Source organism: Ictidomys tridecemlineatus, chromosome 5, assembly GCF_052094955.1.
Source record: "Ictidomys tridecemlineatus isolate mIctTri1 chromosome 5, mIctTri1.hap1, whole genome shotgun sequence".
In the NCBI taxonomy this organism is placed as follows: Eukaryota; Metazoa; Chordata; class Mammalia; order Rodentia; family Sciuridae; genus Ictidomys; species Ictidomys tridecemlineatus.
The window spans coordinates 37100223-37114604 of record NC_135481.1 but is presented as its reverse complement, the minus strand read 5'-3'; the positions used below and the strand labels follow the sequence as shown (position 1 = coordinate 37114604).

The 14382-nt window shown below is 34.9% G+C and overlaps 1 protein-coding gene across 11 annotated transcripts in view; it reads left to right on the top strand.

Moving 5' to 3' along the window:
• The first annotated feature begins 202 nt into the window (after nucleotides 1-202).
• Tmem62 (transmembrane protein 62) overlaps nucleotides 203-14382 on the top strand; it is a 41968-nt gene continuing 27788 nt past the window's right edge. For 2 of the 11 annotated variants that reach the window (XM_078049738.1, XM_078049737.1), the window contains exons 1-8: nucleotides 203-700; nucleotides 1011-1122; nucleotides 2247-2384; nucleotides 4542-4587; nucleotides 7224-7365; nucleotides 9365-9489; nucleotides 9621-9743; nucleotides 12323-12478. In XM_078049738.1, the coding sequence (XP_077905864.1) occupies nucleotides 521-700; nucleotides 1011-1122; nucleotides 2247-2384; nucleotides 4542-4587; nucleotides 7224-7365; nucleotides 9365-9489; nucleotides 9621-9743; nucleotides 12323-12478 (1022 nt within the window). In that variant the 5' untranslated portion in view covers nucleotides 203-520. Of the gene's footprint in view, nucleotides 701-1010; nucleotides 1123-2246; nucleotides 2385-4541; nucleotides 4588-7223; nucleotides 7366-9364; nucleotides 9490-9620; nucleotides 9744-12322; nucleotides 12479-14382 lie in introns of those variants that run through there. The other 9 variants (XM_078049736.1, XM_078049746.1, XM_078049739.1 and 6 more) reach the window with 9 other exon arrangements.

Here is a 14382-nt window from a genome sequence, read left to right as displayed (position 1 = left end):
AGAAGGGACCAGAGATGGTCACCCCTGTCGCACTACACAGCAATTTAAAAGGCGTCCTTATACATACTCACTTTGATTTTCACAACAACCCAGCGAAGTAGGCGCGGGAGGTTTCATTAACTCCGTTTTACAAGTAAGGTGACCAGCTACCGAGGTCACGAATGATTGACCAATGTGGAGCGAGGATTCCAGTCCCCGCCTCCCAGCTTCAGGCTCCAGGCGGCTTCCCGGCCACCACACGGCACTGTCCTAGCGTTGAGGGTATCATTTTCCTTTTCTTTCCCCGCATTACATTTGCAAACCGAGACCCGAAACACTCGCGTCAAGAGAAGGGAAGGCGCAGGGATAACCTGACCAGCACTGCGCCCTAGGACGGACATCAGGATCTAGCCCCGCGACCGTAGAGTCCGGAAGTGCGGACAGAGCGCCGCCGGGCGGTGGCGAGGGTGGGGGTGGGCGCAGGAGCGCCGCCCAGAGCTTCCCAGGACTAGGGAAGGCTGCGCCCCAGCTGGCTGGCGGGATGGCAATAACGCTGGCCTTAAAGGTGTTCGCGGGGCTGTTGGCAGCGGCTCTGGCGGCCCTGCTTTTGGAGCACTACGGCCTGACTGGTCCGCCCTCTTCACTGCCCCAGCCCCTCAATCCCCAGAGGCCGCACCCGGCGCCGGGCCCTGGAGACAGCAACATCTTCTGGGGCCTGCAGGTGACGCGGCGGGAGGCTGGCGGGCGGTGGGTGCTGAGCGGCAACTATGCAGAAAGACCTTTGCTGTTCCTTTAGGAGCGCAACCTGCACCTGTTTAGAACCAATCTCTGGCTGCAGGCCTCGGTCAAGTTGTCACTAAGGATCTGTCTAGTGCTGGCCTCTGCCCAGTCCTTCCGGGGGTGGGGAGAATCTTTGATACACTGTATCTCTGCCTTTTCCTTCTACCCGAGAGAGCCACTGGGCCGCCTCTGCCCGTACTGCCTCTTCCTGACTCAGATGTCTATCTCTGTTCAATACCTGCTTTTGGCAGATATCCGACATTCACGTGAGCAGGTTTCGCGATCCAAGCAGAGCAGTAGACTTAGAGAAGTTCTGTTCTGAAACTATTGACATCATTCAACCAGCTCTCGTCTTAGCAACAGGTAGGGAGGATTGCTGTGCTATGGTGGTGTTCCGTGGTCCGGATGGCAGAATGCTAGCCAGGATTACACTTGTTCACTTTGGGGGCGTTGGGAACACTATCCACAAGCCATGACCCCAGGTGAGCTCTGTGAGGTAGAGGAGATGGGACTTCGTGATTTACTTTGCTGATGTATAACAGAGTCAAAGTCCAGGCTAAATGCTTTGACATATTAAGGTTTTGTCAAGGCAGTGAAGGAAGGCTTGTGATGCTCATGTAAGTATGTTGTTGTCTGCTATGTTTGTGTCTGGCTTTTTTTGTTTTTATTTTTGTTTTTTTCTTCGTTGCAGTTCTGAATTTGAGAGAGAATTAGAGGAAGTTCTTTAAGCAGAAGTTCTCTTGCTAATTTTTCCATTTTCTTCACACATAAATTAATTTGATAGTTTCAGTCGTTTGAGGCTTCAAGTGACTCCAGGAACTTTTTCTTCACCCCCCTGATATTTCTTTGATTTGAATTTCCTAGACTCTTTAAATATTTGACCAGGTATTCCCAAAGTGGTCTGGAGAAGAAGCTAAAGGAACATCTCTCCTGTTTACTGGGTGGTTCATCTGTCCCTCACTTTACTGAAACATCTTAGTTTCATTAGTCCTCAGTTAATGTATGGGCCCTATTTCAAGTGTTCTTTTAGTTTCTTAGAAATTTTGGTATGTCATTGTCCAGACTACACTTTCCAGATTGCTTCTTGCTATAAAAATAACAGTTGGTCAGATTACATACCCTGATTTGGGTTGTGGGAAATGGTTGCAATAGATGTTAGGCCCCTCCCAAACTGTTGGAATTTCTTACAGAGGTTTTTCATTTTGTCAGTCTTTTGATGCATTTTGTACTGCTCTCTTTAAAGATACATTGTTTTCCACATCACAGGAGGTTAAATAGGTACTCATTAATTTCTAATAAGCAAAGCTCTTGCTGAGACAATCTTCTAGTTTAGATAGCATGGCTTGGTCATAGGTGGACTCACCTATTAAGCTTATTCATGTTATGTACTTTTAAGTATCTTTGTTCCTTCTGTGTGCATTTTTTAAAAAATTGAACTCTCTTGAGTTTATTTTACATTGTGATTCAATTCTTGTGTAAACCTACAGGAGACCTGACAGATGCCAAAACAAAGGAACAGTTGGGATCCAGGCAGCAGGAGGTAGAATGGCAAACTTACCAGAGTATTCTGAAGAAGACAAGAGTCATGGAAAAAACCAAGTGGCTGGACATCAAAGGAAATCATGGTAAGAGTCAAGACCCAGATATAATAAAGACTAAATATATATTTCCTAAGAACCTAGATCCTTCCATTTATATTATAAAATTATAAAGTGGGAAATTATAACATAAGTTTAGATACACTGAAGGCCACAACTCTAAAACACAGTTATAATATGTTATTTTTAAACTTCAAATGTCACTGTTAGCCTTTGAGATGAAAATTAGTATGGTATTTTTTCTTTTTTTTTGGTAGAATAAAGTTGAAGCAAGAGGATTGCAAATTCAAAGCCAGCTTCAGCAACCTAGTGAGGCCCTAAGCAACTTAGTGAGACCCTATCTCAAAATAAAAAGGGCTGAGGATATGGCTCAGTGGTTGAGCACCCTTGGGTTCAATCCCTAGTAATAAAAAACAAACAAAAAAGAAAACAACAACAACAAAACCCCCTGCATTTTGTTAAGTGAAAGAACTAAGCCTATAAGTCTTAATACTGTATGATTCTGTTTATACCACATGCAGGAAAAGGCAAAATTGTAGACAGCAGGCTATTGTTGACAGGAAGGGAATGGGGAGCGATATTGACTACAAAGAGGCATCATGAGTGAATTTTGGGGGTTGATAGGACTGTTCTGTGTTTTGATTGTGTTCTTGGATACATGATTATGTATTTGTCAAGCCCATAGAACTATACATCACAAAGAATGAATTTTGTTATATGAAAATTTCAAGAAAAATTAAACTGAATGCAAATATCCACAGACATGGAAGATAAATGGAAAATCCCTTCTCTTTTTTGGATTATCATTGTTACATTAATAAGGAAATGAACTCTTCTCCAAAAAAGTCCTGATAGTAGGTTTGTTTTATAAAGGCTGACTTTCTTATTAGAATCAAGTACTTCATTTGTCCACTTTCTTTGATTATTCATGTATTTTTTTTTACTATCATTTTAAACAGATAATTTTGCCTGGTGAAATACACAGCGATTGATTTGACCAGAAAATGGCTGATTATAAATAGTTTTTTCAAAACAGCTAGGAATTAAAAATTAGAAATAGGATTCTTGGCTTACAACTTTCTTTGGTATGTTTACATTTTCCCTTTTTCCTGATCCAAGTCAAATTATTTTCCAATAAGTAGTAAATATGTATATTTTAAAATGTTTCTAAGCCAAGCTACTGAATTATTTATTTTAAGTAATTCATGTCAAAAAGACTTGTGATTAAATAATTTGATTAGTCATTTGGCTTTCATAGTAATGTAATTTGATTTATAAGACATAAATGTTTATGGTATGAATATATATTTCTATATGTTAAAATAGGGAAGGAAGCTAGTTTTTTATTGAGATTTAGCCATAACATAGAATTGTTCTCTTATTTAACAAGAAGACTGAATTCATGTTAATATTTATTTTGGCCTAAATTGGACTTATAGCTTGTTCTCTAAGGTTATTAGAAATATCGTTGATTTCTGGAAATCAAATTTGATAATTTTAGTTACTGCAACAAGGCAATCAAGCTCTATGAAAAAATATGTGCTTCCAGATGAGTGTTCTATGATATGCTTAACCTTAGCCCTCACCATTTGATAACTTCTTTTTTTTAAGTCTTAAGAAAGGGGCTTTGTCCCTGATATAAAAGTGATTTGCTGCTTAGAAGCACTTGGCACTGACCCATATGTAGATCAGGCATGAATTCACTGCATCTAGAATCATACAGTTAAAATAACAGCAATAGCCCAATCTTATAACTTCAAATGTATTTATTTTGATAAATAAAAAAATACCTATTATTCTCAAAGTACCTATTAATCTCCAGAATACTATATACCTTAAAGTTTTCAGATAATCTTTTATCCTATCAAGTTGTTGTTTGTGTTTTTTTGTTTTTGTACTAGGGCCTTACCCCTGCTACTTAAGTGCTCTACCACCTAAGCTACACCTAAGGCCTTTTACAAAATTTTTATTTTGAGGCAGTGTCTTGCCAAGCTTCCCAGGCTGGCCTTGAACTTACAATCTTCCTACTTCATTTGTCAATTTTAAAAAATTATCAGTCTAATTGAGTTCCATTCTGCCATTTTAAGTATTGTAGAAAGAATTCTTGTCTTTGTTTAGTCATTAACATGTTTGCATTTTTCTTTTTTTGTATAGATGAATACTTGCTTTTTTCTTTTTAATTAGATGCATACAACATTCCAAGTCTGGAGAGCGTCAAGAATTATTACAGGTATCCAAACGAACAGAAGAGAGACAACTATGTAGAGTCTCTTATAAGCAGGATACAGTTAATTCAATGAGTTGCAAGCCTCGGCAACTTAGCAAGGTCCTAAGCAACTTAGCAAGACCCTGTCTCAAAAAGAAATAAAAAAGGGGGGTGGTGGTGTTTGAGTTATATATATCTGTAATAGATCAGTCATGATATGCGAAGGATTTAAGTGTGTAGGAACATAACCATCTGAACAAAATTCTTGAACATGGGGATTGTAATATCAATTTAAAGATGACAAGTTAAAAATCATTGTTTAACTAACTGAATTTATAAAATTAGAGTCGCCATATAACTAAAACAGGAGATTGTCTTCTTTTGTTAATATGAAAAAGAAAAAGAACAAAAATGAAAATATTTTGCTTCCTAAAACTGTCTGCATCTTTGATGGTGACTGTGGGAATGGAATTAGACATTTTCAGTGAAGACTTAATAGAACTTGATGCCTGAGTGATTATTGGGAAAGTAGTGATTAATCACATAAAAGTTTCTTACTTTTATATATCTAGTTCTAGACACCTAAACTTTATCTGAATTTAATAAATAACATTTTGCTAGAGATATAGGTATTACAAAAATAACAAACTGAGGATCAGAAATAATATTAAAATTAAATCTTGTTCTGAAGAATGCCCCCAGAAAATACCAAAGTTTAGAATAAAAAGAATGTCAGCATTATATATATATATATATATATATATATTTTTTTTTATTATTAGTGAAACATAAGCAGAGAGGGGTTCAGAGAGATTCAGAGTTGATGAAGACATCCACATTGCCAGTAAGGTGGTACACCCCAAACAGTGTGAAATTAGATTTTGCTCATTTTCTCCCTTTTTTACATATATTTCTTTTTTTTTTTTATTGTTGGTTGTTCAAAACATTACATAGTTCTTGATATATCATATTTCACACTTTGATTCAAGTGGGTTATGAACTCCCATTTTTACCCCATATACAGATTGCAGAATCACATCAGTTACACTTCCATTGATTTACATATTGCCATAAGAGTGTCTGTTGTATTCTGCTGCCTTTCCTATCCTCTACTATCCCCCCTCCCCTCCCCTCCCCTCCCAGCATTATATATTTTAACCTCTGATTTCAAATAGTATTCTTTTTAGACAGTTGAATTTTAATGTTTCAAAAAATGTAGGAAAGGACAGGGCACAGTAGTACACACCTGTAATCCCAGCAGCTGGGGAGGCTGAGGCAGGAGGATTTCTAGATCAAAGCCAGCCCCAGCAACAGTGAGGCGCTAAGCAACTCAGTGAGACCCTGTCTCTAATTAAAATACAAAATAGGGCTGGGATGTGGCTCAGTGGTAGAGTGCTCCTGAGTCTAATCCCGAGTACGGCCCCTCCAAAAATGTAGGAAAGGAAGTAATATATGTGAGATTAAAAGATCCTAAAGAATAACTGGAAACAAATTAAACAAGAAAAAATATAAATTGAAATTTTTAATGCAGAATAAGACCCTGAAGTAGAAAATTTTAAAATACCAAAAAGAGAACAATAGAAATAATTAATTTTGTTCAAATTAGGGTTGACATTTTTTTAGTATTAATTGTAATTTCTATGATGACATATTTATTTTATGACTTCATGATTTGTTTATTTGATGTCTATTCTTGCTTAAATATGGCTACCTGCTAGCACATTAAGCTTTGGAAGTTTATTTGTAATTTTAAAAAAATATTTACTATTTTTTAGTTGTAGTTGGACACAATATTTTATATTTATGTGGTGCTAAGGATCAAACCCAGGGCCTCACATGTGTTAGGCAAGTACTCTGCCGCTGAGCCACAATCCCAGCCCCTGTAATTTTTTATTGATGCGCTTAGGTAAAACATTATATAAGACATTTAGATAAAAGATGATATCAACTTTTCTTATAAAGATGACATTTGAATACTATAGATGTGCCCCCAATAGAATCTATATTCTCCTTCTCCTTTATTCAAAAAATACTCTATACGTACTCTGTACTACTTTACCCATCCTTTCACCCTTCAACTTTATGAATACCTGAATACATTTGACACTTAAGATAGGGATGATTTTCATTACTGCGTGTAGACCCTGCATATGATATCACTACAGTTTTAGAAACCAAAAAAGATGTACCCAACTAGGCCTAGACTATCATTTTTCTCCTGGCCTGATGACTTCATTTTTGCAAATCTTTTTTGTGAATTAAATCTCAGTGGTTCAAGAAGTGAACCTATACCAAAACTTGTTAGATACTTAGTAGACCTTCATTAAATTTTTAAATGATTGATAAGTTCCATTTCACTGAATTTTGATATTTTAAAATATTTAGGGGACTGCTTAAAATAGTCTTCTTTTCTGCTTTACTTGGAGACCTTGTGATTGCTTATTGATGATTTAGTTTGCATGAGTCTTAGAAACAATGAGAGAAAAACTTTGAAATGTCTTTTAATGAGTTTATCCATTGTATTTGTCATTTAGTTATTTCTCTGTTAAATTAGTACACCTTTTCAAAGGGAAGCAAAATCTGCAGTGGTATTAGGGACAGAATTTAAATTCCTTCTTTTAAAAATTGAACTAAAACTTCCCTGTCTTATATTTTTTTAGGAAGTATTCTGCTGTACATAGGGATGGCTCTTTTCATTATGTTCACAGTACTCCCTTTGGCAACTACTCTTTCATCTCTGTGGATGCCACCCAAAATCCAGGGCCTAAGAGACCTTTTAATTTCTTTGGAATTTTAGATGAGGTACGGTAAAATTCTCATTTTTCTTAGTAGCTTATGTGTTTTTACTTTTTCACAGATACATGTGGGTTTTCAAGTTGTCCTAACTAAGCAAGTTCTTACCTAGAAATGTTCAAGAAAAATTTAACTGTGGCAAAAAGTTTGACTAGGAGCTACTGGCTACTTCAGGGCTGTTATTGCTATCCCTATTCTTATCCCAAAACCCAGGAAAGAGGCACCTCACAGTTTATTCGGTGAACATTTATTTAGTATATAAAATGCAGAATGTATTTTGCAAGGCACAGGGCATACATCTTTGTGTGCTATATGGCATAGTGCTAAATCCTCACAATGGCCAATAAAAGAGAAGGACAACTATTGAATTATATAAGTTTCTTTTTAAAGTGTTTCAAATAGGCTAGGTGAAAACTATCGCTGGATTACAACCATCTGTAAAGTCATATATGAAAACTTTTCACTATTTCTTGATACAACAAATGCCAGTTTATTATTTAATGAGCACATGTCCCTATGCAAGATACATACGCCCATGTGTAAAAGTATAAAGGTGACAAGATCAAGTCCCTGGCTTCTTAGAGTATTTAATTTAGTGGTGGGTTATAAGACCAATATAGAAGTAACTAGATCAATTAGCAGAATTTACTAAGTACTGAAAGAGATTTGTTATATGAGGGTTCAAAGGAGTTTGAATCAAGGGAACAGAATAATGCCTAATACAATTTATTATTTTAGACATTTTATTTAATTAAGTTTTATTGTGTTTCCTAGCTACCAAGTATCTTTATTCAGAGTTAATTAACTTATATTAAGTCATATTCCTTAGGATAATGGGTTTTTTAAAATAAATTATTTTTTGTAGTTGTAGATGGACAACATGCCTTTATTTTATTTATTTTTATGTGGTTCTGAGGATCAAACCCAGGGCCTCACATGTGCTAGGCAAGCTCTGCCACTGAGCTACAGTCCTAGGATAGTGTTTTTAAAGATACAATTCAAGGACCAGGTGCACAAAAATCAACTGCAGTATTGCTAAGTACAGAGTCCCTGGTTTTTACCTCAGACTTACCAAATTAGAAACCCTGAGTAGAACGCTCCAAAATGTATTGTTCTAAGTACTTTATAGATAACAATATATACTTATGTATGTGCAAATTTTAAAAATCAGTTTTCTGAGATATGATTTACATACAATAAAATGTACTCATTTTAAGTGTCTGAAGAGTTTTGACAAATGTGTATACTGGCATAACTGTGACCATAATGAAGACATAGAACATTTCCATCATCCTAGAATGTTTCCTTGTCTGTCTTCAGCCCCTGTGGAACTAAACTGGTTTTCTATCATTATAGACTAGTCTTATTTGCTCTAAAAATTTATCTAAATGAAATCATACAGACTGTACTCTTCAATATGGCTTCTTATGCTTAGTATGATATTGCTGGGTTTCATCTGTATTCTTGGATATATAAGTAGTTCTTTTTATTGCTGAATAATATTCCATTTTATGGATATATTACAATTTGTAGATGATTTCTAGTTTGGGGCCAATATGAGTAGAGCTGTTATGCACATTTAGTTTCAAGCATTTCTGTGGACATATGTATATATTTTAAAAGTTTAGTTTCAATATGTTTTTAATTTATTACCATGTCTTCATTATCAGTACCAGAAATAACTAGGTCAATTAGCAGAATTAGAAGATAGTGGTGATTTCTTTATTTCTTGTTATTTTTTGTTTGTTTGTTTTTGTTTATCAAAAGGGGATAATACCTGCCCTACCAATAGCAGAGTTATTTTAGGATCAAATGAATTATAATATACATGAAAACAGTTTAAAACTTACAGAGGTCCATTCAGGTCCTACCTGGTAGAATTTAGGATCTAGACATAGTGCAATTATAATTATAAAACTTAAGGACTTGTTTAACCTGATGACACTGGATTTCAGTCCTAATTGTCTGAGTTCTAATTGAAGATCCTTCTATTTTTCTTCCATTTCAGAAACAGATGAAGGAACTCTTATTATTGGCCAAGGAAAGTAAAGAGAGCAACCATACAATTTGGTTTGGACACTTTACAACATCCACTATCCTTTCTCCATCACCAGGAATCCGGTCAATCATGAGGTGAAACAAGCTTCCAAAATCTAAACTAATTGTTGCTGTACCTATCTTGTTTTCCTGAAGAAACATTCTTTATTAATTTGGTATCCCAAGTTACCTTTGTTCACTTATTCTGTTTATTTTTCATTGGTTAGTTCGGCTACAGCTTATTTGTGTGGGCACCTCCATACACTTGGTGGACTCATGCCTATTCTGCATACTCGTCACTTCCAGGGCACTTTGGAACTTGAGGTAGGAGACTGGAAAGATAATAGAAGGTAAGGGAATTACCTCACAAAACAAAACTTATCCATATAATATGATAGGCAATACCACTTAAGAAAAAAATTGTGATACTTTTTTTTTAAGTAATATAATTTGCAGTCTTTGTCATTATGCAAAAACCTTGTTGTAGCAGAGATGTTTACCATCACTATGCCATATTGATTCAAGATGAATCCATTAGGAAGTAGTTTTAAACTTCAGTGTACACAAAAAATTATAGAGTTTATTAAAAATAAAAATTTTCAGGCCCTAACACTAGAGATTTTAATTGTGTTGGTCTGTCCTTGTCTACAGATCATACTTTGAGAAGCAATAGAACTAGACACGTCATTTTTCCTCTTGAATTTTATATCTTCCACTCGTTTTTTTCTATAAAACATTAGTAATTTCAATTCTTCAAATAGTTATTTTTAGTTTTTTTAAAGTTAATATATCTATTATAGAAAACAACTTATTTACTGGAAGTATATATTTTATTTAAATATTTATTTTTGATATGTAAGTGAAATATCTTTAAATATAGAACATCATTTATTCAAATATTTGTTGAACTGAATATGTTACCTATTTCTAACTATACTTTCATTAATCAAAAATAAGCTTTACATTTTAGAAGCGGCTTCCTCATTTTATTTGGTTTTTCTAGAAACTATGAGCTAAGCCTGTTATTACTTGGCAACTGTAATTACTTTGGGCTAAGACCTGTGTGCTCATGACTGAAACTGAAGGCCCAGCTGGCATTGCCTTTTGTTACATAGGCTTCTTGACTCTTGGCCAGCTTCTTTATTTCTTCTAAATGCTACAGTTACAAGTTATAGTTTTAACTTTGAAGCCACTTCTTTTGTTTTTCTTCCCATCTGGTCTTCATTGTTTCAACCCTGAAACAACCTAACCTTTACTGTTCTTATAACATTTAAATTGTATTGACTACAATAGAAGATTTTTTTGACAGTATATTAGTAGTATAGGTTAGGCTTTGTTGTGGATATAAAACAAATTTAAAAATATCAATGGCCTAACACAAGAATGTTTACTTTTCATTCCTCTAAACCCAGTCTGAGTCAGGGCAACTATCCTCCATGGGGTGACTTGGGAATTCTGACTTCTCCCATCTCATATGACCACTATTTGTGTGTGTGTATATGTGTGTGGGGGGGTTACCTGGGATTGAACTCAGGGGCATTTGACCACTGAGCCACATCCCCAGCCTTATTTTTTATTTTACTTTAGAGACAGGGTCTCACTGAGTTGCTTAGTGCTTCACTTTTGTTGAGGCTGACTTTCAACTCATGATCCTCCTGCCTCAAGCTCCTGAGCTGCTGGGCATTCGCCACCTCTCCTAGCATAATACCACTATTTTAACTTGTTAATTCCAGAGTGGAGAAGGGAACAGAGAACTCACATATGCTCTTAAAAACTTTGGATGGGGGGCCAGAGGGGCTGGGTTTGTGGCTTAGTGGTAGAGCACTTGTCTCTCACATGCGGGACCCTGGATTTGATCCTCAGCATCACATAAAAATAAATAAGTGAAATAAAGGTATTGTGTCCAACTACAACTGAAAAAACAAACAAACAAAAAAAAGAAACTTTGTATGGGGTCTGGTGTTGTGGTTCAATGATAGAATGCTTGCCTAGCACATGTGTGGTACTGTGTTCAATTCTCAGTACCACATAAAAATAAATAAATTAATTAAAAAGATATTATATCCATCTATAACTGAAAAGAGGTGTTAAAAAAAAAACAGCAAACTTTGATCAGAGTGTGCTACATGACACTTCTACTCATAGCCTATTGGCCAGGATTAGTCACATGATCCTAATCTAGTACACAGAGACTAGGAAATGCTAGGAGGCCCATAGAGTATTTGGTAAGCATTATTGTTTATATCATAATTAATCATTTCTTTTTTAAGTTCTAAAAGAAAATATAGGGGCTATGGATATAACTCAGTGATAGAGCACATTTCTAGCATGTGTGAGGCCCTGGGTTTGATTCCCAGCAGAGAGAAAGCGAGAGGGTAGGGTAAGGGGAAGGAGAATATAAAATTTGGGTTACTCTTTAATGAATATTTTATACATTTCATTGTACATTTGGAAAATCAAAATGTCTTCACTTTAATTTCTTTGGAATTATAGGAATAAAAGTTTAAAGGCGTATGCAACTTTTCTTATTATATTTATATCCAACACATTAATATTTTATGTAGCATTGTTGATGGAATGAAGAATATCAGATTTTAGATTTATGATGAATGTCTTAGCTTCAAAATAGTCTTAAAATAATGTAAAATAAAGTGAATTAATTCAGCAAGTTTTTAAAAATTAAAGAGTACATGCTATGTGCCAAGAATTACTTTAGGGCATAAATTCATTGCTTCAATCAGAGTCTACTTGATGTGACAAATACGAAGAAAAGTGATAAAGGCAAGGGAAGAAAGAGAAACAGTGTTATTTACTTTGTACTCAAATTCATCATGTAAAAACACTATGCTTTTGTATTTTGACATTTGTCTGTCTATTACCTTTAAGCCCTCTTATAAAGTAACTAAATCGCCTCTCTTCTGTTCTCCAGGTATCGAATCTTTGCTTTTGATCATGACCTTTTTAGCTTTGAAGATTTGATCTTTGGAAACTGGCCTGTGATTCTTATTACCAATCCTAAATCACTCCTCTATAGTTGTGCTAAACATGAACCTCTAGAAAGAATCCTTCACTCAACACACATCAGGTACATTGCAATTTTTCAGAAATTACTTTTAATTTTATATTGACAGAGAATAAGTCATTGTGATTGTATTCTCATATGAAAGCTATGAGAGATATCCAACTTTAGTTTTCTTAACAACCTAAACATTATAATGATAAGTTGCTTATTATTTGATTCCCCTTCTATTAAAAAATATACAATATTAAGCTGATAAAAATCTTAAAACCAATCAGAAACCCATAATCCAATAACCATTTTTGAACATTTTATTGCAGCCTTTTTGTTGCATAGATTTCTATTGCTATGATTATAATATATGTATTACCTTGTATCCTACCTTTCTTTCTTTATTTATTTGCACTACTGGGAATCAAACCCAGGGCCTTATGCTAGGCAAGTGCCCTGCCACTGAGCTATACCCCCAGACCCATATATTCTACTTTTAAAACTTTACATTTTGTATGAGAAATAGTGTTTTTCATTTTGCTACATAGTTTTCAAAAAAAGCAAAAGATGTATAATCCTTATGGAATTGCAAATTTAGTTTGCATATAAAGTTGATGATGTAGATTATAGGATGCAAATGAGATATCATTATCATTCTTTTTGCAAAAATATGTGTAACTTTTTTCAAACATAAGGAAGGACATTTTTAAAAATATACTTTTAAGTATTTATTTTGAAAAGTAATCCAAAATAATAATCTTTAGAAAATATAGTAATGATATTATAAGTGTGTGTGTGTGTGTGTGTGTGTGTGTGTGTGTGTGTGTGTTGCCCACCCCTAATAGAACCATTAGTGTTTCTGAGTGTTCCTATGTATCTTCACAGGCATTCTCTTAGGCATTTTTTTAAAATATTTATTTAGTTGTAGATTTACACACAGTATCTTTATGTATTTTTATGAAGTGCTGAAGATTAAACCCAGTGCCTCACACATGCAAGGCAAGCAGTTCATCACTGAGCTACAGCTTCAGCCCCTCTTAGGCATGTTTTTACATAATTAATTAATCATCAGGGCATGGTTTAATCTACTTCCTACTTTTTGTCTTTCAACACTGAGAATGTACCATAATTTATGTAACAGTTTCCCCATCTTATTGGTGAACTTTTAGATTTTTTTTTTATTTGAGGATAAACACCTGGTACACACAGATTCTTCCTTCACTTGAATAATTTCTTTATAATAGAGTTCCAGAAGTGAAATTCTAGGTGAAAATTTTGAATTCTTTTACAGTTGTTGCTAAAGATTGCTTGATTACTTTTTACTTAAATGGTAAAATATATGTCATTTCACATTCTCAAGTGTACAATTCAATGGCATTATGTATGTTCACATTGTTGTGCAATCATGATCACTATCTCTAGAACTTTTTTCATTTTCTTTTTTTTAATATTTATTTTTTAGTTGTAGTTGGACACAATACCTTTATTGGTTTTTATGTGGTGCTGAGTAGATAGATTACAGGTGTGTAATCATCATACCTGTCAGTCACAGTTTTTGATAGTAGCTGAAAGAGTGTGGTTGCCAGCCCTGACTGTGACCTTGCTTCTTCCAGGTAAATACATTGGGAACCAAATGAGTAGATGAAGGCTTGACATTAGATTGACAAATTGAGATCCCTACTCTATATTTTCTTCCTAAGAGAAAAAAAATCAGAACTTTAGGAGTTTATTCAGAAAGAATTTTGAATCTATCCTAGCTAGATTTGTCAAAGATTTTCCTTTCTAAGAAGTAAAAGAATAGTTCTTAATTTCTCACCAATGTAGGTTTGCTGAATTGTACAACTTCAAAAATCTCCAAGAAAGAAACCAAGATCATGAGTGGCCCCTACAGTTGTGCAGCGTGATGCTTCTGCCTATACTTATATAATGTCTGATTGCAATAGTGTTATTCTCCTTTATAAAAATAATGACAACTACCT